This window comes from Mizuhopecten yessoensis, unplaced genomic scaffold (genome assembly GCF_002113885.1).
Source record: "Mizuhopecten yessoensis strain PY_sf001 unplaced genomic scaffold, ASM211388v2 scaffold8573, whole genome shotgun sequence".
NCBI classification, from domain to species: Eukaryota; Metazoa; Mollusca; class Bivalvia; order Pectinida; family Pectinidae; genus Mizuhopecten; species Mizuhopecten yessoensis.
Genome location: NW_018407615.1, coordinates 1,106,160 through 1,134,060, shown reverse-complemented (window position 1 = coordinate 1,134,060; position 27,901 = coordinate 1,106,160). Strand labels below are relative to the sequence as shown.

The 27,901-nt window shown below is 38.6% G+C and overlaps 2 protein-coding genes across 7 annotated transcripts in view; one reads left to right on the top strand and one right to left on the bottom strand.

Moving 5' to 3' along the window:
• Positions 1 to 159: 159 nt before the first annotated feature.
• LOC110456212 lies at positions 160 to 27,626 on the bottom strand. Of its 6 annotated transcripts, none has more exons than XM_021506798.1 (16): positions 15,858 to 16,413; positions 10,209 to 10,345; positions 9,616 to 9,809; positions 8,823 to 9,254; positions 8,250 to 8,438; positions 7,152 to 7,262; positions 6,668 to 6,799; positions 5,699 to 5,868; positions 5,425 to 5,467; positions 4,843 to 5,000; positions 4,123 to 4,311; positions 2,901 to 3,933; positions 2,664 to 2,698; positions 785 to 1,390; positions 560 to 689; positions 160 to 429 (listed from the first exon to the last, which is right to left on the bottom strand). In XM_021506798.1, exons 1-14 carry the CDS (start codon positions 15,965 to 15,967, stop codon positions 1,294 to 1,296), a joined length of 3,030 nt encoding a protein of 1,009 aa, XP_021362473.1. In that variant the 5' UTR covers positions 15,968 to 16,413; the 3' UTR covers positions 160 to 429; positions 560 to 689; positions 785 to 1,293. The 6 variants fall into 6 exon arrangements, with proteins under 6 accessions (XP_021362473.1, XP_021362474.1, XP_021362476.1 ...); XM_021506799.1 differs by having other exon boundaries at positions 161 to 429; positions 560 to 625; XM_021506801.1 differs by lacking the exon at positions 15,858 to 16,413 and adding an exon at positions 27,496 to 27,626 and having other exon boundaries at positions 161 to 429; positions 560 to 1,390.
• Positions 27,293 to 27,901, top strand: part of LOC110456211 (xanthine dehydrogenase/oxidase-like) — a 49,065-nt gene continuing 48,456 nt past the window's right edge. The window contains exon 1 of the mRNA XM_021506794.1: positions 27,293 to 27,349. The gene's annotated coding sequence lies outside the window, so the exon portion shown is untranslated. The remainder of the gene's footprint in view (positions 27,350 to 27,901) is intronic.

The window sequence follows — 27,901 nt, the reverse complement described above, 5'->3', positions numbered from 1 at the left end:
TGCTGCTGATCTCGCCTTATTTCTATATAGAATAAATGTGAAGCTTGCAGCGTACAATGCGTTAACATGGAACATTTTCTGTTTCATGTCGGCTACAGAATCGCCTTTGTCAAGGAACTGATGACAAAAATACATGCTCACTAAAAACTTGATTCATTCAATGTCATATACTTGTGAACAGGCTTTCAATATGGCATACACAATTCCCCCGGACAGAATACGTGGTCTTGGTCTCATATGGATAGGGAATGACTTTCAAGGTAATGGAAATGTGCATAACACAGCATATTTAGTAAGAATAAGATCAAACACTTTTCCTCCTAGAGACAATATGTATTATTACATAACAATAAACAACAGCACCTGCAATAACTCGATTACACGTCTGTCCCTGAGTCATAAGTGATCGAGAACAGAGTCTGCTGCCACCTTAGCCAACATTCAAATAGAGTCTGCTGCCACCTTAGCCAACATTCAAATAGAGTCTGCTTCCACCTTAGTCAGCATTCAAATAGTCTGCTGCCACCTTAGTCAGCATTCAAATAGAGTCTGCTGCCACCTTAGCCAACATTCAAATAGAGTCTGCTGCCACCTTAGCCAACATTCAAATAGAGTCTGCTGCCACCTTAGCCAACATTCAAATAGAGTCTGCTTCCACCTTAGTCAGCATTCAAATAGTCTGCTGCCACCTTAGTCAGCATTCAAATAGAGTCTGCTGCCCCCTTAGTCAGCATTCAAATAGTCTGCTGCCATTTTAGTCAGCATTCAAACAGTCTGATGCCACCTTAGTCAGCATTCAAATAGTCTGCTGCCACCTTAGTCAGCATTCAAACAGAGTCTGCTGCCACCTAAGTCAGCACTCAGAATAGCACGATTTTTATAACCTGACAATACTAATAGAAAAATACACTAACTTTCACTCGAATGACAACCCTCTCATTTTTAAAGGGATTGGTGCCAAGGAATGTGAAAGTATGGAGTAGTAATCAGATATCAGGTACAGTGTTAACTATAGGCCCTTGCTCTTCTTCTAGAAGACATTATCACCATCTGCTTTAAAACACATTGTACACAAACTGATTTGTCAAAAAGTATGATTAAATTCAGTTTCGGCATTGAAATGTCCTCGTATGCATTCTTTGTCATTTAGTCAACATATTTTCAGCATGTGTTTTAAACGTATCAGTTCTTATCACGTGTTTGATTGTATACCTTCTCATGAAATTAATCCAAGTAATTGTGACAATTTAAATTTTCTTTCATAACACAGTCCTTTGATTACAGAGGAAATCGTCACGATTTAAACTGTCTGTAATCACGTGACTGGTTGTCTTCCTCGTCACTCCGCCATGTTTGGATGATGCTTTCCTCGTCTTCCGACATCTCGTACCTAGGTGGATTAAAAAGAAGCACATACAATAAGTACTGTACAGCAGCACAAATCATAACAACAGTGTTATTCGCTGTTATGACTCATTTTTGTATGAAAACATGAAAAGGCAAGCATAGAACATTAAAATATTTTTATATTATAACATATTGAATTATTTTCAAAAATGACAAATTGCAACAAATCATAACTATTGCCTGTACTATAAGCAAAGTCGAAATGAGCTGTAACTATTTTCAATACAACAACAAATTTGACAATAAACTGAGCATCGTAAACAATATCAGGGAATACACAGGTTATCTTGTCAGTAGTGCCTGGTTACGTATCACTCACGCAACTATGGTTTTATCTAAATCCATATGTAAGAATGAATTCAGACGGTAACATAGACATTGATCCGTATACATCGACACACGAAGTCGTTTGAAGTTTTCATGAAGTTTTGAATGATGTCTGATATAAATATATACAGCACTTACGCCTTCAGAGTAATAACAAAGATATTGCTATAACAAGAGTACCGCGGGGCGGAACAATATACGCCCGTCCAATGCCATATAGTGTTATATACTTTTTTCTTACATTGAAATAAGATCTGCATCATTCTAAGATTGACTAGCTGACATGCTATAAAAAATGTAGGAGAAAATCTCCGGACAAAAAATCAAATACTGAAATGAACAAAGGGAAATAACTTTTGCAAAAAGTTTCAAAGGGATCGGTTGAAAAATGTAGGAGGAGATTGCCGGACAAAAATCAAATATTGAAATAAACAAAGGGCAATAACATATCATAATAATTTATTCTACTAAGTTTCAAAGAAATCCGTCAAAAAATGTAGGAGATCTCCAGACAAAACACTTTTGGAAAAATTGTCGAATCAAAATTCACAACTTCATATCATGATTATAATGTATACCAAGTTTCAAAGAGATCGGCCGAAAAATGTAGGAGGAGATTGCCGGACAAACAAAAGTTTACGCCGGACGGACGGACGGCAAACCCCATACCATAATACTTCCGTCAAATTTGACGGGCGTATCAAAATGGCATGACATTAGCACACTCTCATACCAGGACCTTTGTATGATTTTTGATCCAAATCCGTTCAGCAAATAGTGATTAGAATGGTGGCAAAGATATATTATAAATAACCACCTTGGCTTTACTAGGTAGGTACATGTACGGACGTACAAATTTGATTTGTCTATCCCATTTACGACACAATGACGAGGTGATAAATATATTATATAATAATTTGAAAACATACCAGGCCTTGTCATTATCTCTTGCTTCATCGGCATCCTGCAAGTATATAATATGAATATGTCAGATTTTTGTTTATATATGTTAAGTTATTATTTGCAAAGAGGGAGTTCTGAGTGAAAATGACAATATTTGTGACGTCAAACTTTAAGAATTACACCTCTGAAACAGCAACATTTTGATGATTCGTTATAAAAACATATTTGTTATAAAAACTCAGTCATAAGAAACGGATACTTACTGTCAATGAAACCTCGTCCCAACGTTTCTCCTGTTTTTCTGTCGTCCGTCCAAACTCGCCCGCTGTCCGCCCATAACTGTCTAGAAACTCTGACTGTGTCAGTTCACTAGGTCCCTGTATGTCCTCCTCACTGAACAATTTGATCTTTGACCTCTGTCGGTCTTTAATCTTTCCGTTGCGAAGCGAGTCTGATTTGGCCTCTTGCTGGTTGTATCGATGGTGACTTAGGCGAAGATCTGGGTTGTGTATGTAAGACGGGTCCGGTCTGACCCGTCCTCCCAGTCTCCGTCCACTAGCTGTTACCACAGTCTCAACCAGGTCAGTCCGTTCTGTGTTAAACCGTTTCATAGCTTGCAAGTGTTGGGAAAGTCGGTGTTCCCGCAGCACCTCATCTGGAGCGTCCTCGTTTTCTAAATTAAGCACCACGTTGTTGCCAGAAAAAGTATCGTCGTCGTCGTAATATTCATCCTCCTCATCTTCATCTGCTCTTCTGTGACGCCACCTTGGAGCACTGTGCCGTGAATCTTCCCACCAATCAGATTCCGAGTCACTCGATTCTGCACTTAATGTTTCAACACGTGATGTCCAATCCGAGGTCCGTTCAGTTCCTGTTATACCAGAAGTCAGTGTTAGCGTATTTGAACAAACTGACTCTTGGTCGGCACGAGGAAACATTCGGTCTTGAAGCTGCCGTGAACTGTATCTAGATGCATACAAAGGAGCATCACGTACCACAAGCTGTTTTTCGCGATGCTGTTCTGGTGGACGATTTGTGGGTAACACGTTGGAGAATTTCACTTCTTTTTCTCTAGGTTTCACTGTATTTGATGGAGCTACTTCTGACACATCAGAAGTTTCTTTAGACCTAGCACTTACTGTCGTGCATGGTGGACGCACGTGTTTCTGTTTCTGTATCTGAACATTTGTGTTAATAATTGGTCTTGACAAAATTGTGCCAATGATGCTGTCAATATCACCTGGAACATTTTTACTTGAAGGTAAAATTTTCTGTACCTCTTCAGCAACTTTCGATCTGTAATCATATGAAAACATTAATTAAAGCATGACACAATTTTTGAATAGGATTAATTAAACATTTAAGTATTGATATCCACAAATGATTTAATGATGGTAATGCTTCACACTGGGAGCATCTTAAACTATGTTGTTTGAAACATATATAAAATGTACTAGAGAATAGATTGGCATTTCTTTAACTTACATGAAGGATGTCGACGAGAGTTCATTGCCGACATTCTCACTTTCGCCCTCCAATCGATCAGAGTCTAAAGTGAGCTTAGAGAAGTCATTCAGCACTTTCGACAACAGTTCACTGGTGCTGGCCAGGGGAGAGAACTCAAACAGGTCCTGCAGGCGCTCTCCCTCTGCCCGGATATTGTCCAGCTGTGTCCTGTGGAGCCAAAAACTTGCATTACTATGTTTTGTTCAACAGTGTGCTTTCCTTTTAAGTTTCAACATTAAAGAGCAGGAGTAAACAGTTTGTTATAAATCAAAACGAGTGTAAAGGCAAGACTCTGGGAGAGCTATTGAAAGAGGTGTGTATGTATAAATGTGTACTTTCACATTGGACCTAGCAAGAGTGAAGGCAGGGCCACTACTTCATGGAAAAATGTATGAATTCATCATTTTGGACTTTTATTTTCGGTTAAATATCACTCGTATACACAACTACAAACATACATGAATGTCTGATTCGATGAATGAAATCGGTCTAGATTGATTAACTTGTTTGAATGTCTGAAAATCCCACTGCTTAAAATGAATAAGATATTATTAAATTGTGTTGAAAAAGGAGTTATTTAATCTCCAAAGTGTCACGGTGTTAGCTTTTACTACGAAGTTTCCTCTCCTCACGCTTAATGTATCGTAGTTTGACAAAATTAACGACATGGCATTAAGTGTTAAGCTGTCTGGTTGGTACCTCAACTGTCCGCCATGTTCCGTGTCCATGCCATCCAGCAGTCCCTCCACCTTGCCATAGAGATTGGTCAGACTCTCGGTGATAGTTAATTGTGTTTCCGCACTGGTGGTCAGTGTGTCCAGCACGTTTTTCTGATGGCACACAAGACGCTGTTCCAACTGTAATTTTACCGACATTATTATTAACAGGTCATTCGCACCTTCTGCTTCTTGCTCGAATTCAAGTTTTGTCACTTCCTCAAATTGAAAAACGGGGATGTGAGAACAATAATAATTAAGCACCTACTTCCATGTCGCACAAAGAATTAGAATTAGTTTATTTCCTAATGAAATACTGATGGAGGCCATTACATTTTAGCGATAGGTCCAGTCATGTTCTAGGAGCAAATTATTATACATTTACTAACAAGTTAAGGTATCGTGTGTTATAATCTCCCGCCTACTCAATGTGGAATGGATTAATTAAATTCCATCTGATACTATTCCTCAAAATAAGTTTATCCTAACCACACTAGTTGTTTTGTGGTTTAGAGTTGTGAAAAAACAACTTATAAAGTATTGACGGAACCTAAAATAAATATACCTGTTCAATGGCACTTTGAGTGGTTATCCTGCTTGATCGAATTCTGAAATAGAACATAAGAAACGGTAACACAACGCACACCACCTGTATTTAGATGAAAAATGATCGATTCAAAACATTCAAACGTTTCAACTCTTTCCAAACTAAAATAGTAAATGTTCTGATGTTTACAGGTCTGTCTGATAGATTCATCTTATATTTGATTGTGACTAATTTAAAGACTGTAATTATGGTCTTATGTTACCCAATTAGCCATCTTGTTTGTAGTACACACCTGTTGGCAGTAAGGCTGTCCGCCTTGTGGTCCCGTAACAGACATTTACAACACTGGTGGAGAAGCAGGAAGTGGTAGCACGCCATCTGATGATGTTGCACGGCCACATGCAAGGGATGTAAACCTTCAGCGTTCTCTGTCCAACCTGAGAAACCTTGCTCTATCAGCACCTGTAACAGATGGAGGTTTTCATTGTAGTATCCCTCGCGATTAAGCTTCGACGGGGACGGTAATTATTTCCGTAGTAATTATTTTTCAGCTTAACAGTGGATATACGACTTTGCAATTTCATTACCACATTTTCTTTCGAATGCATCTTTTCAATATTTATGATGGTTTGCACGTTCAAAACAGCAAGGAAAGTATCATGTCATTTGGTTACTGTCACATGTTAACCTGTTTTACCAAACGATGGAAGGGTTATTTTATCTCTCTTGTTTTGGATAAATATGGTCGTGTTTTATTAAGTTACCATTTCCCTCATCCGACAAAGGTAAATTGGAAACTATAAATGATTCTCCACTTCATTTCAACAAAAGTATTGGTCCCCGAAAATGCATACAGTTTTGACAAGGAAGACTCGGAGTTTGAATTGAAAATATTTACATGCTATAGTCATATGCGTTATGGTTTCATAACAACATTTTCATTCTGTCAGTTCATTAAGAGACTAAACACCGGAAATAAAGAACATTAACAGCAAAACATCAGCAGATAATTTACCCAACTGTCTTATTTGGTATATTCCTAACCATTTTGGGATTCTGAGTGTTAGGACAGGATCTATGGAAACCATCTGGTAAAACAAACTTCCATTGTGTGACTTCAAATGTTCAGGGAAATCAAAATTGTGGGATAGTTAGACACTGATTACCGAGATGTCACCTATTATCTCCCAAATCTTTATTACAACTGACACTGATTACCGAGATGTCACCCATTATCTTCCAAATCATGATTGCAACTTACATGTAGACACGTCACGTGACCATGGGCTGCTGCGACATGCGCGGCTGTGTCACCGCCCCTGTTCTTAGGTAAAGTCAACTGCCCCCCTCCATCCCTGGACAGGAAGCTGAGCAACTTCTCAAGACAGCCACACTGTGGATAACAAATCACCTTTACAATAAACTTTATGTTTAGTTTAGTTTAGTTTATTTTTTCAAACACTTGATATGGGTAACAACATGTACCAACTCATTTAAATAGATGTTCCCGAAAATGTAAGATATGTTGAAATTAAATTATGACTACATTGTGTTCAATAGATTTAGTTTTGCATTGTGTTGCACTGTACGGTTTTAACTTTCTGTACTGAACGACGTGGCAGGGACTGAAAGTAATGTTTTGGGGTTTTGTTGTAGTTATGCAATATAGCTTGTTACAATAACTAACAAATGCATTCGGTTATGATCAAGGTTGGAAACAGTTTAATTTACAATACAGTACTTACCTCTCCCTTCTTTGCCGCTACTTCCAGCAGTTTGCTTACAATCCCTGACGGTGGCGCCTCATCGCCGTACTGTAGTTTGAATAGTGCGCTCATGGCCGTTTCCTTTCCAGACTTTGTTGAAAATAAAGAAAGAATAAAAACAAATGTCAAACGAGGTGGAAAAGATATGGATGATACATCAAACGGTAAAATTCACAGGTGCAACATTTCGCATGGTCCTTCCTATACCCTACATTCACCTTTGTGATGGCCCAAGCACTATATTATTTGACAACAAAGTACTCATTATTTTCATCCTAAGAAGAGGGTGATGCTCTGTGTGAAAAAAATATCTCGGATACAAAAAGATGTCGAGAAAGGATGTGTCCATGTCTGATCACTATTAACCATGTCCTACGGTTTCTGTGAACAATCACCAGTGATCACAGATTAGAAATAAAGTTTATGTCTTCGGGTAGCTCAAAATATAAGAGAAATGAGTTGGCAAACAATAATTGATAATTAAATCGTAAACCTCAAACACAACTGATGACATCAAAACACCACACTATCCACAATGAGAACTTGGAAATTATTAAGTCTTAATATCATCACATACAATGTAATACGGTGATTATATTTCGCAAGAATCAATGAGCCGTTTATGAAGGAACTATATAAATACGAATCTTGGAAACTGATTTTACAAAGTAACTTGAAATACAACACAATCAAAAGTGATTCCTTTATAATTGCTTTCTTGAATAGTTAAGCAACAAGATAGTCGAACTATTAGGGGTTGCTATCCCCCACATTTTGGCTACAGACTAAAACAATCCGAAGCAACTGTTTTTGCACATATCTATTATCTTTAATCCTTAAGTCACACGCAAAGACAACTGGCAAGAGTGATAGGAATTGACAAGTTCATACTGCCCCTTCAGCAAATAAAGGAAGTATAAAATTCACATTAGACCTTTAATTTAAATACCACACGAGCATATCTAGATTATGCACGTGGCGCACCAACCCCCTTTGAAAATAAGTTTCTGGATGCTTTAATGCCTAATTTGTTTTCAGTCACCAAACAGTACAACATACAGCAGATGTTAAAGCTACCTGTACAGAGACGTCTAAGGCAGATAGCCGATCATAGTTGAGATCATATATCAGTTCTGGAAACCGAGTTCCGAGTTCGGTGATAACTTTAGCCTTGTCAACCATTCCTGCCCTGTGTAGTAGTGTGTTTCCCTGGCCATCCCTAAGCTTCATAAGTCGCCCCTCCGGCCATGACGTCAGCGTCTGAATCTGGAAAGATGGCAATTATGAAATATGTATTGGAAATGTCCTGTGTTAATACAATGAAAGACATCTGTTGGAACGTTCTGGAAATAATTTCCTGGACATAAAACCAAAGACACTGTTAACTGATCTGTAGTTACATTGAAGTAAATCGCTCTATATACATAACGATAATGTAGTAACCCATCATCAAAGTACATATGGAATGTACTCTTGGTTGACGCTAACATCTGAATTCTATGAGCATCACATTTTAATGTAACCTCGCTAGTATCACCACCAATTCGATACATACAAGAACACTAACACTTATTAGCACTGACGTATGTTTGGTTACAAATAGAGCAAACAGAAACCTAGACCAGGGACATTGTTTAGTGTACAACTTACAATCGTATCCTCATCCTCCTCTACATCAATGATGGAGAACCAGTATTTCACCTCCTGTTGAGAAGACGACTTTGATTTTCGGGAGTCCACTGATCCCTTTATTGATCCACCTGAAGATCCTCCTTTTACCCTAGGGAGAGGAGGTAGCTTGCGAGGGGAACTTTGGCTGCGTGACGCCTCTTCTCTGCTGACCTTGACCCCAATCGCTGTTTCGTCTCCTTGAACATCGCTTTGAATGTCTACAGTGTTGGCGTTCTTGTTTTGATCTTTGACCTTTGGTTTACGGTGAAAGAGGCTCCCTAGTTTTGACTTCTTAGAGTCGCTCGATTTAGCATCGTCGTCACTTAGTATATGGTTGTCATGGATACCATTAGGTATGTGTTTCTTCTTTAGTTTATTGGGTCGTGGTTGAGATTGTCTGTATTTGGAATTCTAAAAACAAAAGTTTCATGAATTGTGAACAAATGGATGCTTAACACATTATATTTGTAATTTAAAGGGGCTAATTAGTAACATATGCAAGCTCTCATGAGAAATAACTGAATAAGGAGGACTAATTATAATAATGTCCAAAGGCGTACTGAAATGTGTCAGTAAATATTTCTGGGAGAAAACATACAATGGTAAATGTTAAATGACTGCTAGTTATGAACGGTTCACTTGGAACAGCGAATAAAAGTTTCTTGTAGTAGGGGTACCACGGTGTAGGTATACAGCTTGGGGGTAAAACTCGTTAGTTATTACAGTAGTCTATAAGCTTTACCAGACATGTAATTTTGGTATCAGTACTCACGACGGGAGCAGGCGCACTGTTGAAGTTGTCAGAGGCGAAGCACTCGGAAATACTATCATCAATCGGAAATTCTCTCACAAAGTTCTCAAAATCCTGGTCCGTCACCAAAGCAACGTCAACAAAGCTGTCGTTACTCACTTCCGTTTTCTCAGAATCAGAGTAACGCTCCTGCATAGACTGTATGGTGAGGATATCTGTAAGGATAAGTTAACAATGGCGTGAAGGATGGGGATAGTCCGATACTATGAAATCATCGGGATGAGAGGTAACATAACCTCCATGTAACGATCAAGGTGTTTGTCTGGAACATCTGAAATGCTTGTTGAGTATACAAATGTATGTGTCGTTGGTATTGACAATATATGCGGACTAGTTTACTATGCGCTAATTTTAGTATTTCTTTACAATGGCTATAGAGTATGCTGATGATGTATGTAATATACTGAGATATACAAATAATGTATACTGCGACTACATGTATATACGTCAAAGACGAGCAAGGTTTATAGTAATGTGATGATAGATTATATAGTGAAGGTACGTAAAACATTGAAAGTATGACCATTTACTTTGTACACACGTGTTGTACCTACCGAACAAAGCCTCTGGGTTATCGTCCAGGGAAGCCATGTAGGGGTCCATACCGTTACCAGTCGGAGATCGGAGAAAGGCGTCAAAGCTAGAGTCGGGACTGAGGGAGCTTCTGCTGCTGGAGGACGTGTGCAGGAGGCTGTTGAGGATAGAGATACTGTTATTTGTGGTGTTCAAGTTGTACATGTATATTACCGTTAAGAGTGTCGTGACAACCATACAAGTCTGACCACACAACAGGTTCATTATCAATCACCTTGTAAGTGTTCTCGGCATATATTATAATATTAATACTGTTGCACTCCTTAAGTATACTGATCATTCAGACCTACAGATCGCAAATCCTTTTACGGATGCATGCTACCTCACAGTTTACGGGTGCATGCTACCTCACACAGTTTACGGGTGCATGCTACCTCACACAATTTACTTATGTGTTTTGTTACAATTATCTCTGTTAAATGTCTTTTTGTTTTTAATTTGCATTGTGTAATAATTCGAACTTATCTGGATTTATCAATGCGTACATTTTATGACCTGTGTTGAACTCTTCCGGATAAAAGGGTCATATCATAATTACAAGGTAGCATACATCCTTAAATAGGGCTAATGATCCCATAACAAATGCCGAGGAGGACCAGCAGTAACAAGCATTGTAAAGGATTTAACATGTCACCATGCATTGCATCCTTATTAAGGACATATAAATCATACATAAACTTAAGGAATTACACATCATAACACTATAATAATTATATAAGGTAATACACATCTTATCATAACACTAGCTACATGTATATAATACACACACTATCATAGACTAAACCCCATGTTGAAATTAAACCTTGATGAATCGTGATAAATAGCATTTGCATTGCCCCCTGTGACAAACGTGTCTAGTTATTACCGAGATATCAGACATTGGAGATCAATGGTGAGGTAGCGACTTGTTTCTGGGGTCGATGTTTGTTGAGGGGACAAGCTATTTACCATAAGAACGCCCCACGCGTATTGTAAATCCCGATGTCTTATTGTGAAAACGATATAGGAATGTAAAGAATTCAAATCAATGAAATAGATGACACAGAATGTGTGTATATGAGTGATAGACATCTCGTCAGAACGTCGTATGTACACCTTATAGATACAACCACATCAGTCAATCGACTCTTATTTAATTGACAATTTCTGGAGAGTTTTCTCATATGTTTGATACATCTTTAACGAGTCATTTTAATGAGACTATACAAGTTGAGGGAAACGTATTGATCTCATGGGTGGCACACTGTAAACAGTAATGTGACTCAGCCCGAGTATTTTAAGTCACTGGGGTGAATAGCGTTGTCCCTTCAAAATAAGTAATCAAAAACGTAAGTGAATTAGTTTTTTGGTGTGAAGTTTCACAGGTGAATACTTGTGTTCATGTGTGTTTCATAAACAGATCAACTGAAGTATGAAATATGTAATATCGGGTTAATTGCAACGTTTTTTCCCGAATATCGGATCCTACAGGATGTGATATGTATACTGGTACGTTTGATCTGCTCGTAAAAAACGTATGACCAGGGGCCTGCTGTAACTTTGGTCGGCTGAAACTCAAAATGATAAATGCCACCGCTTTAACATAATACTTCCTAGTCCAAATCGCCATTTTTACTTCGTGTTAAAGATATAATAAACCCACCAGCATAGCGTGACCCCGTACATTGAAGTTCCGTATAAACACCGTACTTTGTTACAGTGACTAGCTGTACTGCAATGTCTTTATTTACTGCAGGGCATAGGGGACACACGTATCGAACGTTTCCACGTTCTACTGACAAGTAGAAAACGTCGGACTCGCGAATTACTATAAGAGTCATCGTACACTTGACTCCTTCGGAATGAAACAATAGCGTCTTGTCACGTTGATTAGACGGTCATCATGTGATTGTAGGCCATTGGCTGAACTGTTGTCGACGTTTAACAATCATCGACTACTGTATTTGTTTCTTAAAGATTATCTGGAATTATTTGATCCGCCGTCATTATCGGAGGACGAGCCTTTGCAAAAGGTTGTCCATCCTCCAACAGACATACATTTCGGACAAACATGAAGAGATGTTGATTCTTTCCTTAACGGTACAGAACAAGAACTGGTAATTTAGAATCAAGATAATAAATACGACAGCGTAAAGTAACGTGCTCTTGTCACCGACATGCCAGGACGTTTCGGTGAGAAAGCCCTGTATAAAAGAGACGTAACTCATCCTAGGTGGCACATTCCGTGTCGTGGACCAATGAGTGAAACACTTAAAGAAATGTCTGCGTACAGTTTAGACAACAAGTTAGGGCTTCACACATTCCTGCACGGAAACTAATATGTAGCACTTGCTCCTAATTTGCACAACTAATGCAATATCAACAGTGCATCACAATATTCTTTAGTGCGAAGGTTGGAAATTGCAACATGTAGCACTTGCTCTTAATTGGTATATAACTAATGATAAGTACATCAACATATTCAACATATTTCACTTTTAGATGTAACTTAAGTCAATAACAACGGTGTGAAAGAATGATGAATTGCACTGTTCACAGTTGCCACACCGAGTGTTTCGTACAATTCCGTGTATATCTATGCCGGGTCTCCATACAGCCCGACTCTTATCAGATTAGTGATAACATCTAGGGAAGTACTGTCCATTGTTTTGTAGAGAAATTAAGACGACATCCACACAAAGTCACAAACCTCAGACAACTGATTTGTGATAGTCTCCCGTTTACACACCGGCGATACATTTACCAATGAAAATGATTCATCGAAAAGGTATTTTTCGGAGGAAAAAGTCCTGCCAAGCATGGAAGAGCGAGTGTGTTGTCTAATGCTAGTTTACGCGACCGAAATCAATTTATTGTATTTACTTTTTATTTTGGATCAAAAGCAAATTTAGTTAATTATATAAATAGGTTTGTGATCACTAAACCCTAAAGGATCAATGAATGTTGCTAATCAGTGACAAGTTTGAATATGCATTAACAAAGGAATGGAGTATGATAATTTGTCACTTCGGAAGGAGGTACAAAGGGATCGAGAAATATTAAATAATCATTAGTATTTAGCAAAGTTGACATAACTGATTTTTATTATATTCCTTTTTCTTTTTACGAAATGCATAAACTAGTATCTTGATGAGATATGGAGAATCAGAAGGTTATCATTCATCAATGTTGTTAAGATGTATAGATGTACAGATACGTCTTATACATGTTTGCGTCTTAGGTTTAACGGGAAAGTGTTGGTCGTAACTTACATGACCAGTGTACTATTTTTCAAAAACAAAAATTGGGCAAAAACCGAATAGTCTACATGTATAAACTATATAGTGTTCATATGGTTTAACTGCAAGGCACTCTTTCTTCTTCGTCACCAACAAACTATGCATATCATAATTTGACTGATAAACTGATAATGCCGAACTCATAGTCATCATCATTTAGGGAGAACAAATTGGTAATTAATTCCGTCCGACATATATGTATATACGAGTAGTAGACACACATATCTACTGAAGATATAGAATACTAAACTAATTGTTTTCAACAAAAATAAAAATAATTACTTTCTAGAGTACGCAAATTATTTCAGATCTAAAAGAGGCTGTTTATCAGTGGTTCATAGAGACGGCCTCTTTTATCAGTGCTTTATACATTTATTTTGCGTAAATAACCCTTTGTTTTTATGAAAATGTTTAGATTCGTGCGTTAGATTATTATGTATTATATTTCTAAAATAGCAATGATTTATTACCTAAAGTTATGAAATGAGCCACGTTCTCAATCACTGCTCACATACAGTTTCCCCTTGTTTTGTTAATTAACATTGTTGGCAATGCATCCGTACGATATTATACCTTAACATGTTATACGGGGAGGGTTACAAACCTGCTGTACGTTATACGGGGAGGGGAAAAACCTGCTATACGTTATACGGGTTATTACCTAAAGTTATGAAATGAGCCACGTTCTCAATCACTGCTCACATACAGTTTCCCCTTGTTTTGTTAATTAACATTGTTGGCAATGCATCCGTACGATATTATAACTTAACATGTTATTCGGGGAGGATTACAAACCTGCTGTACATTATACGGGGAGTGTAAAACCTGCTGTAAGTTATACGGGGAGGGGTAAAACCTGCTGTACGCTATACGGGGAGGGTTACACACCTGCTGTACGTTATACGGGGATGGTTACAAACCTGCTGTAAGTTATACGGGGAGGGGTAAAACCTGCTGTACGTTATACGGGGAGGTGTAAAATCTGCTGTAAGTTATACGGGGAGGGGTAAAACCTGGTGTAAGTTATACGGGGAGGGGTAAAACCTGCTGTAAGTTATACGGGTAGGGTTACAAACCTGCTGTACGTTATACGGGGAGGGTAACACACATGCTGTACGATATACAGGGACGGTTACAAACCAGCTGTAAGTTATACGGGGAGGGTTAAAACCTGCTGTAAGTTATACGGATAGGGTTACAAACCTGCTGTAAGTTATACGGGGAGGGTTAAAACCTGATGTAAGTTATACGGGGAGGGTTACAAACCTGCTTTACGTTATATGGGGAGGGGTAAAACCCGATGTACGTTATACGGGTTGGGTTACAAACCTGCTGAACGTTATATGGGGAGTGTAAAACCTGCTGTACGTTATACGGGGAGGGGTAAAATCTGCTGTAAGTTATACGGGGAGGGTTACAAACCTGCTGTACGTTATACGGGGAGTGTAAAACCTGCTGTACGTTATACGGGGAGGGGTAAAACCTGCTGTAAGTTATACGGGGAGGGTTACAAACCTGCTGTACGTTATACGGGGAGTGTAAAACCTGCTGTACGTTATACGGGGAGGGGTAAAACCTGCTGTAAGTTATACGGGGAGGGTTACAAACCTGCTGTACGTTATACGGGGAGTGTAAAACCTGCTGTACGTTATACGGGGAGGGGTAAAATATGCTGTAAGTTATACGGGGAGGGGTAAAACCTGCTGTAAGTTATACGGGGAGGGGTAAAACCTGCTATACGTTATACGGGGAGGGTTACACACCTGCTGTACGTTATACGGGGAGGTTACAAACCTGCTGTTCGTTATACGGGGAGGGTTACAAACCTGATGTACGCTATACGTGGAGGGTTACAAACCTGATGTACGCTATACGGGGAGGGTAACACACTTGCTGTACGATATACAGGGACGGTTACAAACCAGCTGTAAGTTATTCGGGGAGGGGTAAAACCTGCAGTAAGTTATACGGGGAGGGTTACAAACCTGCTATACGTTATACGGGGAGGGGTAAAACCTGCTTTACGTTATATGGGGAGGGGTTAAACCTGATGTACGTTATGCGGGTTGGGTTACAAACCTGCTATACGTTATACGGGGAGGGGTAAAACCTGCTTTACGTTATATGGGGAGGGGTTAAACCTGATGTACGTTATGCGGGTTGGGTTACAAACCTGCTGAACGTTATATGGGGAGGGGTAAACCCTGATGTACGCTATACGAGGAGAGTTACAAACCTGCTGTATGTTATACGGGGAGAGTTACAAACCTGCTATACGTTATACGGGGAGGGGTAAAACCTGCTATACGTTATACGGGGAGAGTTACAAACCTGCTGTCAGTCGACTTTGGTATTTGTCTCCTGTACTTGGGTCCAAATCGCGCATAATCCTCATTCTCCACCATGCACGTGTATCGAAGATATTTCATTATAGATTGCATTTTAAACTTTTTTCATCACACAGAAACATCCACTCTTGATGTATAAAAACGTCCTATGATGTCACGTTTTGAACCCCGCGCTAAAATCACTACATTCACCCACCCTTGTGGCCATTCCGGTAACCTTTCCGTGTAGTGTCAGTCCTCCACCAGTGTTGTGACTAATGTAGACATACGGATGGCTGGGTATATATTACTCGTGTATAAACACGAGGTACAGAGCTTCCTTTGTGTGACCCTGGTAATAGCTAAATTCATTTTTCGTATTGTACATATAGTACAAATGTAGCTAATCCACAGCTTTCTCCGCACTTCTTATAACAGTGTTTTCATGGCCGATACATGCCAGTACTGTTAAGTCATTCACACACTACGGTGTTTCACTGATGCGACATACTTTAAACCCACCAGTTCATCCCTATGTAAGCTTCTGTTTGTCCCTAATCACTGTTGCTTATTTACCTGCTAACGAGCAAGCCGACACCAATACGTCATGACCCAAGTCGGTGTCAAACATTAAACTGGTAACGCCCCTTACATGTCCCCTCCCCACATTCAGTGGTAGGTACATTGTATCAAAGGCCTCGTGTCGCCGCGGTGACCTCTGGAGTGTTTGCAAACTAAGAGATTTTCAAACAAACACATACACGTTGTAGAAGTGGTGTGTCCACTGAAAACCGACGTTATCCGGCTATCGGATGTCCACAAGTGTGAATTAACAGCTTAGTTCCCACGTCAAGGTTGACCGGTGACCTCTCCTTTTTGATCCCGATCGTCAAACTGTCATATAGTAGTCGTACGTTAAATAGACAGTCCAGTAAAGAGTCAAACTGACCAGCAGAACGGACTAATCCTCAAACAGTCGTTAAATGACCTTTTACCCCATGTCCACAAAAGTACGATATTAAGAAAAAAAATGTTTTGTCGGTTGACCGTATTCACACATCACTATAACGTAAACATTCTTAACAACTTATTGGGAAACCGCTGTAATTTTACCGGTTTAACTTTCACGGCATTTAATAAATATCCGCAGGTCTCTATCCTCGCCAGTCCCTGAATTTAATCTGCCTGTGTGACAGTACAAACAAATCAGACCGAGTATTGTACTCGTCAAGTAGTCTTTTATATCTATGAAAATATCTCAAAATCCAATCTCGTTGAAGTATATCAAACTCTCTATCCACGACCTTAGGTCAAGCACGCCATTTAAACCCATGGTCCTACTTCCGTCTGTTAGTAAAGAACGGAGACAGTTTCAAAGATTTATATCTCGTCTGTCAGGTGACGTAGGTAAACCCGATGAAGATGAATGTTGGTATGACCTATCTACTGTACCAACAGAACTATAAAAGTTCTTTGCATTTATAATAGTAGTCAATTATACGGGAGTGAAGTTTCCCTAATGTGCTAGATTTTGTCTCGACAGCACAGTATATATATATACACTGTTATATGTACCACGCCTCCGAGATTACTTCAAACCAAGCCCCTAATTAGACATAGACAAGGTAAACGATTTGTATTTTAAATGAGTTATGGCAATCCAAGTAATGTGTTATACCGAATAGAATAAGTACTACACGTAGGGATAACGTGTACCTTGTCCTTAGACTTAAACTATTACACTTCCTAATACACACTTACACCGTCCATCAATATATGGACTTACACCGCCGATCAATATATGTACTTACACCGCCCATCACTATATGGACTTACACCGCCTATCAATATATGGACTTACACCGCCCATCAATATATATGGACTTACACCGCCCATCAATATATGAACTTACACCGCCCATCAATATATGGACTTACACCGCCCATCAATGGCTTGTTAAACATCCTAAGTAAACATCCATGAACTAAAATTCTTAAATTTTAGTTTTTAAAGTAGTAATTTCACGGAATCAAATACCAAGATTTTTGCGAAACCGTTTATCTTTGTTTTCTGCGCTAAAAGATCGAATTCGTTATCCCTCAGACGCGTGTACTATACTGTATGCTATTCAAGCATCTGGAGTACCCAGATAAATACTAAGGATGCGCTGCAATAAAATGGATTTATTCTTTAATCAATAAATTCCAATATGGACATACACCGCCCATCAATATATGGACATACACCGCCCATCAGTATATGGACATACACCGCCCAACAATATATGGACTTACACCGCCCATCAATATATGGACTTACATATTCTGTTGATATTGATGCGTTTATACATGTAGTTCATCAGTTTTTAATTCTACATATACACTAGCAAGTGTCAAATACCGATGATAATTTGTTAAAGCCTTTTTCTACAGGAATGTAAACAAAATCGGCGGGACTCTACCGACCACGTGGGCCCTGGGTAATCCATGTTGTATGTAACCTCCGGGATAGATTACAAAAGACAACTTCGCCAAACGGCCAAAGGGTCATTCAGCAGGATACCAAACGCTTGGACAGAAATCCACAATATCCTTAGCGCACCTGTAAGGGTTGCGAATTCCCTTCACGGGCAGTGCTCACTACAATCTACTCGCCCTGTACCTACCACAATATTGTCAATGGAAGTCCCACAAAAACCAGTGACCTTTGACCTCCGACATACCATACACTCCGTGTAATAGATGTTCGTGGGTTCAGATATCACCGTTTAAAGTCTGTACACATTGTTATCCCCGGTAACACGCTTTACTGGGTTTGACATGACAACAATATCAGAAAACTCACTAAAATCCATTAGAGAAAGTGAGTGAAAGTGTTGGACAATTTCGCGGCTTCCTCTAATAACACTTTAATGAGGTGACATGAATCTGGCATACCTGTATGTATCATGCTCCATTAGGCAGGTACTGAAGCTTCTGGAGGAAGACATGTGAAGGCTCCCCGGTACAAACTACTTATTTGCGTCCTCGGGACAGACGTGCTCATGTTACATGTATACGTAGTTCCTTTTAGGGTTTCGGGACATAGAATTGAAGCGTTCGCGTGTTTCTCCGCCCCGCCACTCAAGGAAGACAGAGTGAACGATCCCGGTATCGCGAGAGAAATGGTAACGGTGTACAGTCTAGTACTTTAGCAATGGAAAGGGTAACGACTTTTAATTGTAACGGGGATGCTGCATTAGTCCCCACAAACTGCCCTTGTAGTCACAAATGATGCAATGGAAAGAATTTGCATACATGTGGTACCGTTGGCGGTACCGTTGGCATCACCTTGGCGAGCACCTGTCAATTACCGGCGGCCATGTTTGATGACCGAATGAAAATAAAACACGTTACACACATCTACACGTTTCTTATAGCAAGGTCGTAGTTTCTGAGAAGAAAAAGCACAAACCGTTTAATGAAAGAAAAATAATAAAGAAAATAAAGAAGAATTGAAAATAAGGAACGCAGAAAAAGAAGCATGCGTGTGTGTTTTGTTTGTTTGTTTGTTTTTTGTGTGGGTGGGGAGAGAACTTAATTAAGGAATATTGGAGTATTTTTCCCTCGGATCACATACGAATGGGTACTAATTCATACGTCGCGATCGGAATTATCACATAAATTTTGCACCAAAAATTTCTGTTTTACTTTTGCCCTCATATTCAATTTAACGTATTTTGAGATAGTCACTTCACTTCCTTTCTTAATAACGTCACACATACCAATTTTATGTCGAGTAGTTAGATGGTGGTGCGCGATGAATTGTTTGAAATGAAAAACCCGCAGTTTCTAATAATCTGAAGTAAACCTTTTAACATTACAAGAGTTACTTCCCTTCACAAAGTAAATAGGAAATGTAATATGCCTTTTCATTATGTTTCGCCCTAGTTGCATGCGTCGTATACGTACACAACCGATTATATATGACGATAAATGTCAATGTGACAGCATTCTTACGTGTACTCATTTAAGTCGAAAATTATGGATACGATCTTTTAGTAAAGAGGGCACTTTAATCCTTTTAAACCTTTTGTTCTCGGCAAGGGGAGTGTTGAATTGCTTTATAATGTGTCAAAGTACTGTATACCTATACAATACACCCGTATAGCCGATTCTGTATGTGTACACACCTACAAGGCTACTATACCGTGGACACCGTCAGGCAACTAACACGACAGTTCCAGTACGTTTTATAGGCATACTGTAGGATCCTAGATCGCTTCTTTAATATCATCTTTAAGCAACAGATATATTCACGGAGTAGATAAATGACTACGTTCTATCGAGATTGTATTGTTAAAAGCGAAACTACTTTTTATTGCAACAAGAAGGCTCGGTTTTTATCAGTAAACCATTACATACGAATGGTAAATTATTTACACAATGTCATGCACACTTTAAAAAACTCTAGTGACAAAAACTGGTTAAATGGGTTTTTTCAATTTCAAAATACAACGTCAAAGCAAACGCCAGTTATCAGCGATTCGTTACAACATCGCGTGAGGATATCAGGGATAGGTGTGATTTCAGAACTTTCTACTTATCTAGTTTGATTCGAGCCTTATCGTCAGCCCATTAACCCCATACGACTAGAACCATGTCATATATCAAATGCTTTATCTCAAAGCCAATTGACCTTTGTCCTTATATATGGTTTGAACCCCGTACCAATGGTGATTTCCCACAATGTCAATCAACCTGTCACTGTTTGAAACATGTACTAATATGGTTTATCACCATGCCAATCAACCTATAACTGTGATATGAATTGCTGTTTTAGTAGACCAACAATTATTTTATGTACATTTATTTGCTGTGATACTACTTTGTCTTTTAACTAACCAATTTTACTAACAGAGGACCCTGTGGAAGATTAGCTTTGCTAAACAGGTTTTGTATCCTCAATAAATAAAGTTTATTATTATTATTATTAACCTATCAACCTCTTATTGTTTTAACAATGTACCAGCGGTTATCGTCGGTCAGTTTAAACGTGTGCTGTACACTGTCTGTCATGCCAAATTAAAAACAAAGCTCGACCCTAACCATGTTTATATTTCAATCCGTAAGTCAACATTTTAATTAACCTTTTATGTTTTTAGAACTATGTGATTTGTTGTGGAACTTCTTTTCTTGTTAATAAACATTCTGGTTTAAACCCAGATCACGTTAAAAGGAATAGTTCTTCATGTCACTCACTAATACTTTAGCTTTTATGCTACGATCTATGGACGTGTACATGGTTTGAACTGTTCTAGGCGTTATATAGCTCGTCACATCAATTAATTTCATTTGGTTAGTGATATGCACACGCACCATCAACTTTCCGATTAGCAATTAACAAATAACTAAATAACCAAAACTCATACGTCAGGTAGAGGATATTATTAGCGTACCTGTCAAATTAACCTTGTACGGGCTATTACCTATAGTGACAGTATACCGATGTAAGGTATTAACTGCCAGACGTGTACGGCGCATTGTGTTCTTAACGTTTCAATCTTATTTATCAAATCGAACTGGCTGGTCTGGAAATTGTCTTCTCTTCAGGTTAAAGTTTTGTTCTTTGCTGAATCAGCAGTTCTTTTTTCGGTATTTCTGGATACTAGGTAGTTATCAGTAAACATAAGCATAGATGTACAATCAACATGATACTTTGTAAGCACACATTGCTTAACGTCATTAAACCGTGAACATATGAACATTAGCTATTAAAACTAAACCGTGCGGATAGTTTACTTTAATGTATTTACTTGTAGCAATATTTGTAAGTCATGAGTTAAAGTGATTCAAGTTCACCTACAGTAGCTGGGAACCTCTCCCCTACCACTGAGGTGGTGGCAATTCTAGTATTCCTCCGACCATCCTCCATACTTTACGTCCATTCTTCATTAAACTATTGATGTCTTAAATTCAGTAAGAACGATATGCATCACACATGCATTTTCAGAACAATATTTCGATGGCTCTGCAATATGAATCTTTCTGATCATCACCATATAACCAACAAATTAAACATCCTACCACCGAGTTCTGTACTCACATTCGGCTGAGATCAGAAGAGCTGCCACTACTGACACTTGACATGGTTACCGATATCTGTGGGGAAGGGTATCGATCTGGCCGGTAAATCCTCTGTCAAATATCCGTATCAGCGATGCAAAGATATATCATGTATGTATGTAAACATATACGCAGAACCTGCCCCGTGTTCTTCACCCGACAACACACACACAGTGGATACTCCACAAACAGACGTGATATTGTACCCCACAACAGAAGATTGTGGCTCACAAGAGTTATCTCCCATGGCCTGATCGATCTTCCTAAATCTAACAAAGCGCTTGAAGATCGAACTGGGATTGCCAATTTAAATGTGTGATAAAAGATAATACGTCACACAGCATAAAACCCGAACTACACTGGTTTTTCTAAGGGAGCAGGCACGCACGGAACGGACTTTCATAATAATGGCCTGTATTACTCGTATAGGTAACTTGCCGAGCAGATTCGGAAGTGACCAATATTTGACAGGGAAAGGACTTTTTAGCAACTAAACCGAATAAAAAAAACTATTGTATAGGCAATGCTACTTACATGTGACAATTCATGTGTTCAGCACACGAGACCGATTTTATTATCGAGTACAGCACTTGATATATATATAGTCATGTACGAGACTTCCGACCACGTGTTTTTTGTACAGCTGGGCCTGTATTCATGAAACCGTTCTCGTGCTCAGGCATGGATTTTGTGCTCAAACCTAATTTCTTGTTCCGGGTATAAATGATTCGGGGGAAAAAATCAAGAGAATGTTAGACGATTTAAAATGCTTACAATGTGTATATTTCACTTCTTGATCGCTTTACATTATTTCAGTGAGGTATAAGAAATCTGGTTGGAGCACACAATTCATGCTCGAGGACAGAATCCATGCTTGAGCAAGAGATCAGTTTCATGAATACGGGCCAAGATTCTGGGCGCGTTAAACGTTATTCGCGTACGTCAAGGTGTATTGTAAACGTGGTGGTAGTATAAAGAAGTTCGCCCTTTCCAGAAGTATGTTTTTGTTCATTACTTATTTTCTGAAATTTCTACAATATTTTATTGTAAAATGCATTTCCTCCATACGTATTTCAACAATTGGGATTACTATGACGGCTGCTATACTCTCTCCGTGTCCGTTTTCATATGACGCGAGCTGTTAAAGGACAAAACAAACCCGAGTATACATGTAATACTAAATAACAAATATCGCCTAACATCGTTCAGTGTTCAAAAGCGACTTTCCGGGCTTTACGTTTCGAGATGTTCCGGGTTATCGCCCTTGCTTACTGGCAGTAGAAATACTTGCATTACACTCCATGTACCTACACGTAAGAAAATAGCTAACTGGATTTGTTTAGAATTTTACTGATATGTTCCTAACATAAGGTTTTTCTGCACGTTTTGTCTTGTTGAAATGATGACGTAAGAGTTGATTAAAGTTTAACTTTGAAATTTAATAAGAGATAACTTTTGACTTGACGGCGGAATATTCTGGAGTGTCCAAAATAAAACGAATGTGTTCCGTACAGAGTCTAGAACCTAACTGATTTACAATACAACATATCACAGTTAAATACATGTACGTACAATAAAGGTACCTGAGGTTTAAGTGACAGGTGTCGCTAATTGTTAGATCAATTACCCGTGGTCAGTGTCCACAATGTAAAGGCTATTAAACTAATCCTGTTGCGTAATGTTGCGTAATGTGATGGACAAAAGTAATGCTTTATGAAAGTCAGTTTACAGAGAGTACGTACTTAGGGATATAAAAACTTCACACATGAGTCTTATCTCAAATGTCACAAAGGATATACAGTAATTACAATTAAGGATAATGTCATATGTATATAACCAAATTCTGTCTAAATGTCATATAAACGTGTGTTGCATTAATTCGCACTTGAGTTGTTAGATATGGACAATTCGACATATAAATTTAATAATAGATGGTCAGATTAAAGTTTTTCATGAATAAGTAGTTATTTACACAATTAATTTCAGCACTAATTTATCACAAAATTTCTGTGTGATATTCCATTGAATAGTTTTGGAATGCTACATTTGAAAATAATTTTAAAGTGATGATTTTCTTTTATTAGTATCTTATTTTTAAATAAAAACACTTTTTAAAATTGCATCCTATAAATGTCGAAGATTGCATTTCGTCAGTGAGCAACTGGATATATATTTCGGGCGGAGGAAGGAGCAAGTGGGGGAGGGCCGGGAACGCCCCTTTCCCAAGACGTCCCTGTCGATGTGAAACCGTTCTTACTAATAGGTCGACATTTGTACACTTCTTTCCAATCGGTCGAAACATAAACCGTTCTTACTAATAGGTAGACCTGTAAACTAGTCTTTTAAAGCTGTCGAAATGTATACCGTTCTTACTAATAGTTCGACGTGTATACCGTTATTAATTAACAGGCCGACGTATATACCGTTCTTACTAATTATATAACATATCGACGTGTATACCGTTATTAACTAAGAGGCCGACGTATATACCGTTCTAACTAACATATCGACGTGTGTACCGTTCTAAATAATAGGTCGACATGTATACCGTTCGTACCAATTAAATAGGTCGACGTGTAAACCGTTCTTACTAACATATCGTCGTGTGTACCGTTCTAACTAATAGGTCGACGTGTAAACCGTTCGTACCAATTAAATAGGTCGACATGTATACCGTTTTTACAATAAGATCGACGTGTACTGCGTTCTTACTAATAGGTCGACGTGTATTCTATTCTTATTAATACAATGAAGGTCGACATGTATACTATTCTTACTCATAGGTGGACGTGTATACTATTCTTACTAATAGGTGGACGTGTATACTATTCTTACTAATAGGTGGACGTGTATACTATTCTTACTAATAGGTGGACGTGTATACTATTCTTACTAATAGGTGGACGTGTATACTATTCTTACTAATAGGTGGACGTGTATACTATTCTTACTAATAGGTGGACGTGTATACTATTCTTACTAATAGGTGGACGTGTATACTATTCTTACTAATAGGTGGACGTGTATACTATTCTTACTAATAGGTGGACGTGTATACTATTCTTACTAATAGGTGGACGTGTATACTATTCTTACTAATAGGTGGACGTGTATACTATTCTTACTAATAGGTGGACGTGTATACTATTCTTATTAATAGGTGGACGTGTATACTATTCTTATTAATAGGTGGACGTGTATACTATTCTTACTAATAGGTGGACGTGTATACTATTCTTACTAATAGGTGGACGTGTATACTATTCTTACTAATAGGTGGACGTGTATACTATTCTTACTAATAGGTGGACGTGTATACTATTCTTACTAATAGGTGGACGTGTATACTATTCTTACTAATAGGTGGACGTGTATACTATTCTTACTAATAGGTGGACGTGTATACTATTCTTACTAATAGGTGGACGTGTATACTATTCTTACTAATAGGTGGACGTGTATACTATTCTTACTAATAGGTGGACGTGTATACTATTCTTACTAATAGGTGGACGTGTATACTATTCTTACTAATAGGTGGACGTGTATACTATTCTTACTAATAGGTGGACGTGTATACTATTCTTATTAATAGGTGGACGTGTATACTATTCTTATTAATATGTGGACGTGTATACTATTCTCACTTATAGGTGGACGTGTATACTATTCTTACTAATAGGTGGACGTGTATACTATTCTTACTAATAGGTGGACGTGTATACTATTCTTATTAATAGGTGGACGTGTATACTATTCTTACTAATAGGTGGACGTGTATACTATTCTTTTTAATAGGTGGACGTGTATACTATTCTTACTTATAGGTGGACGTGTATACTATTCTTACTAATAGGTGGACGTGTATACGATTCTTACTAATAGGTGGACGTGTATACTATTCTTCTTAATAGGTGGACGTGTATACTTATTCTTACTTATATGTCCACGTGTATACTATTCTGACTAATAGATGGACGTGTATACTATTCTTTCTAATATGTCCACGTGTGTACCGGTCTTACTAATAGGTCGACGTGTATACTATTCTTACTAATAGGTCGGCGTATGTATACCACTTTTACCAATAGTTCGGCGTGTGTATACAGTTCTTACTAATAGGCCGACGTGCATGTTATTCTTAATAATTGGTCGGCGTATGTATACCTTTCTTACTAATAGGTGGACGTGTATACCTTTCTTACCAATAGGTGACGTATTTACCGTTCTTACTGATATGTCGACGTCTGTACCGTTCTTACTAATAGGTCGACGTTTATACCGCTTTACCAATAGGTCGACGTACCTACCATTCTTACTAATAGGTCGACATTTTTATCGTTCTAAAGGTCGAGGTATCAACATGTACATTATACTATTTTACTGAAAGATCGACATGACATTGTAAACCGTTCTTACACATAGGTCGATCTATATACGGTATACTCAGGGGCACAAGTTGATGTGTCCAAGAACGTGATAAACTAATTGTACTTACACATAGGTCGATCTATATACTGTATACTCAGGAGCACAGGTTGATGTGTCCAAGTACGTGATAAACTAATTGAACTTACACATAGGTCGATCTATATACGGTATACTCAGGGGCACAAGTTGATGTGTCCAAGTAAGTGATAAACTAATTGTACTTACACATAGGTCGATCTATATACAGTATACTCAGGAGCACGGGTTGATGTGTCCAAGTACGTGATAAACTAATTGAACTTACACATAGGTCGATCTATATCCAGTATACTCAGGGGCACAAGTTGATGTGTCCAAGTAAGTGATAAACTAATTGTACTTACACATAGGTCGATGTATATACAGTATACTCAGGAGCACGGGTTGATGTGTCCAAGTCCGTGATAAACTAATTGAACTTACACATAGGTCGATCTATATACGTTATACTCAGGGGCACAAGTTGATGTGTCCAAGTACGTGATAAACTGTTACACACAGGTCGATGCGTATACTGATTTTATATGTACGGTGTATTCTTACACACAGGTCGATATGTACACATGCATGTATACCGTGCTACCGTGCTCAAACACACATGTACACAGGTCGATATGTACACATGCATGTATATCGTGCTTCCGTGCTCAAACACACACGTCGACCACGAGGATCCATTAAAATTAATCACAAGGTGTGCAATCTTAATCCCTTAGTAAAATGCGAAATACAATGCAATAACCCACACACTGGCATTATGGATCAAAACATGAAGCTCATCCTGTGACTAATTTCGCGTGTCCCTGTGAGGTGATGGGTGTACCGCACTAGCACACACGCATATATTATAGAATGAACTAGACACTGTGGATTGCTGGTTCGGTGCCATCACAGACGTCTGTGGCCGTCATTTAACTACGTGTAAGTTATATATATGCACAATATTCACCAAGTATGACATGTATATACGCATGTCTAAGTGTAAACAGAGAACACATGTGTCGGCTGTACTCTAGTGACAACCTACGGTTATTTTAGATATTAACAGTATGTACTATGTAACTCACCTGTCAGTCGTCAGTGTGTTGCCGAATATTGTACCCCGAACTCACGTCCCCCGATCATCTTGTCTCGGTCACAAACATGGCTACCTGAACGTGTCCTGTATACCTACTGTTTACAATTCCATCCATTACGTTGTCTGACAGAGTAAGCAACAGGGGCCCATCATGGGGAATCCGTAACCTAAAACTGCTAAATCGATAACCNGTGCCGTAGACAAAACTTAGATGTCCTCGGAGCTGCAGGGGAGGTAATTACAGTGCCGTAGACAAAACTTAGATGTCCCCGGAGCTTCAGGAGAGGTTACGGTGCCGTAGACAAAACTTAGATGTCCTCGGAGCTGCAGGGGAGGTTACAGTGCCGTAGACAAAACTANACTAGTGACAACCTACGGTTATTTTAGATATTAAC

Excerpts from the sequence above, each read along its gene's own strand:
- LOC110456212 (XM_021506798.1), bottom strand. The coding sequence starts at position 15,967 with ATGCAATCTATAATGAAATATCTTCGATACACGTGCATGGTGGAGAAT. Across the intron at positions 9,810-10,208 it reads TAACCCAGAGGCTTTGTTCG|ATATCCTCACCATACAGTCT; the intron begins GTAGGTACAACA and ends TTATCCTTACAG. Across the intron at positions 1,391-2,663 it reads AGAGATAATGACAAGGCCTG|GTACGAGATGTCGGAAGACG; the intron begins GTATGTTTTCAA and ends TAATCCACCTAG.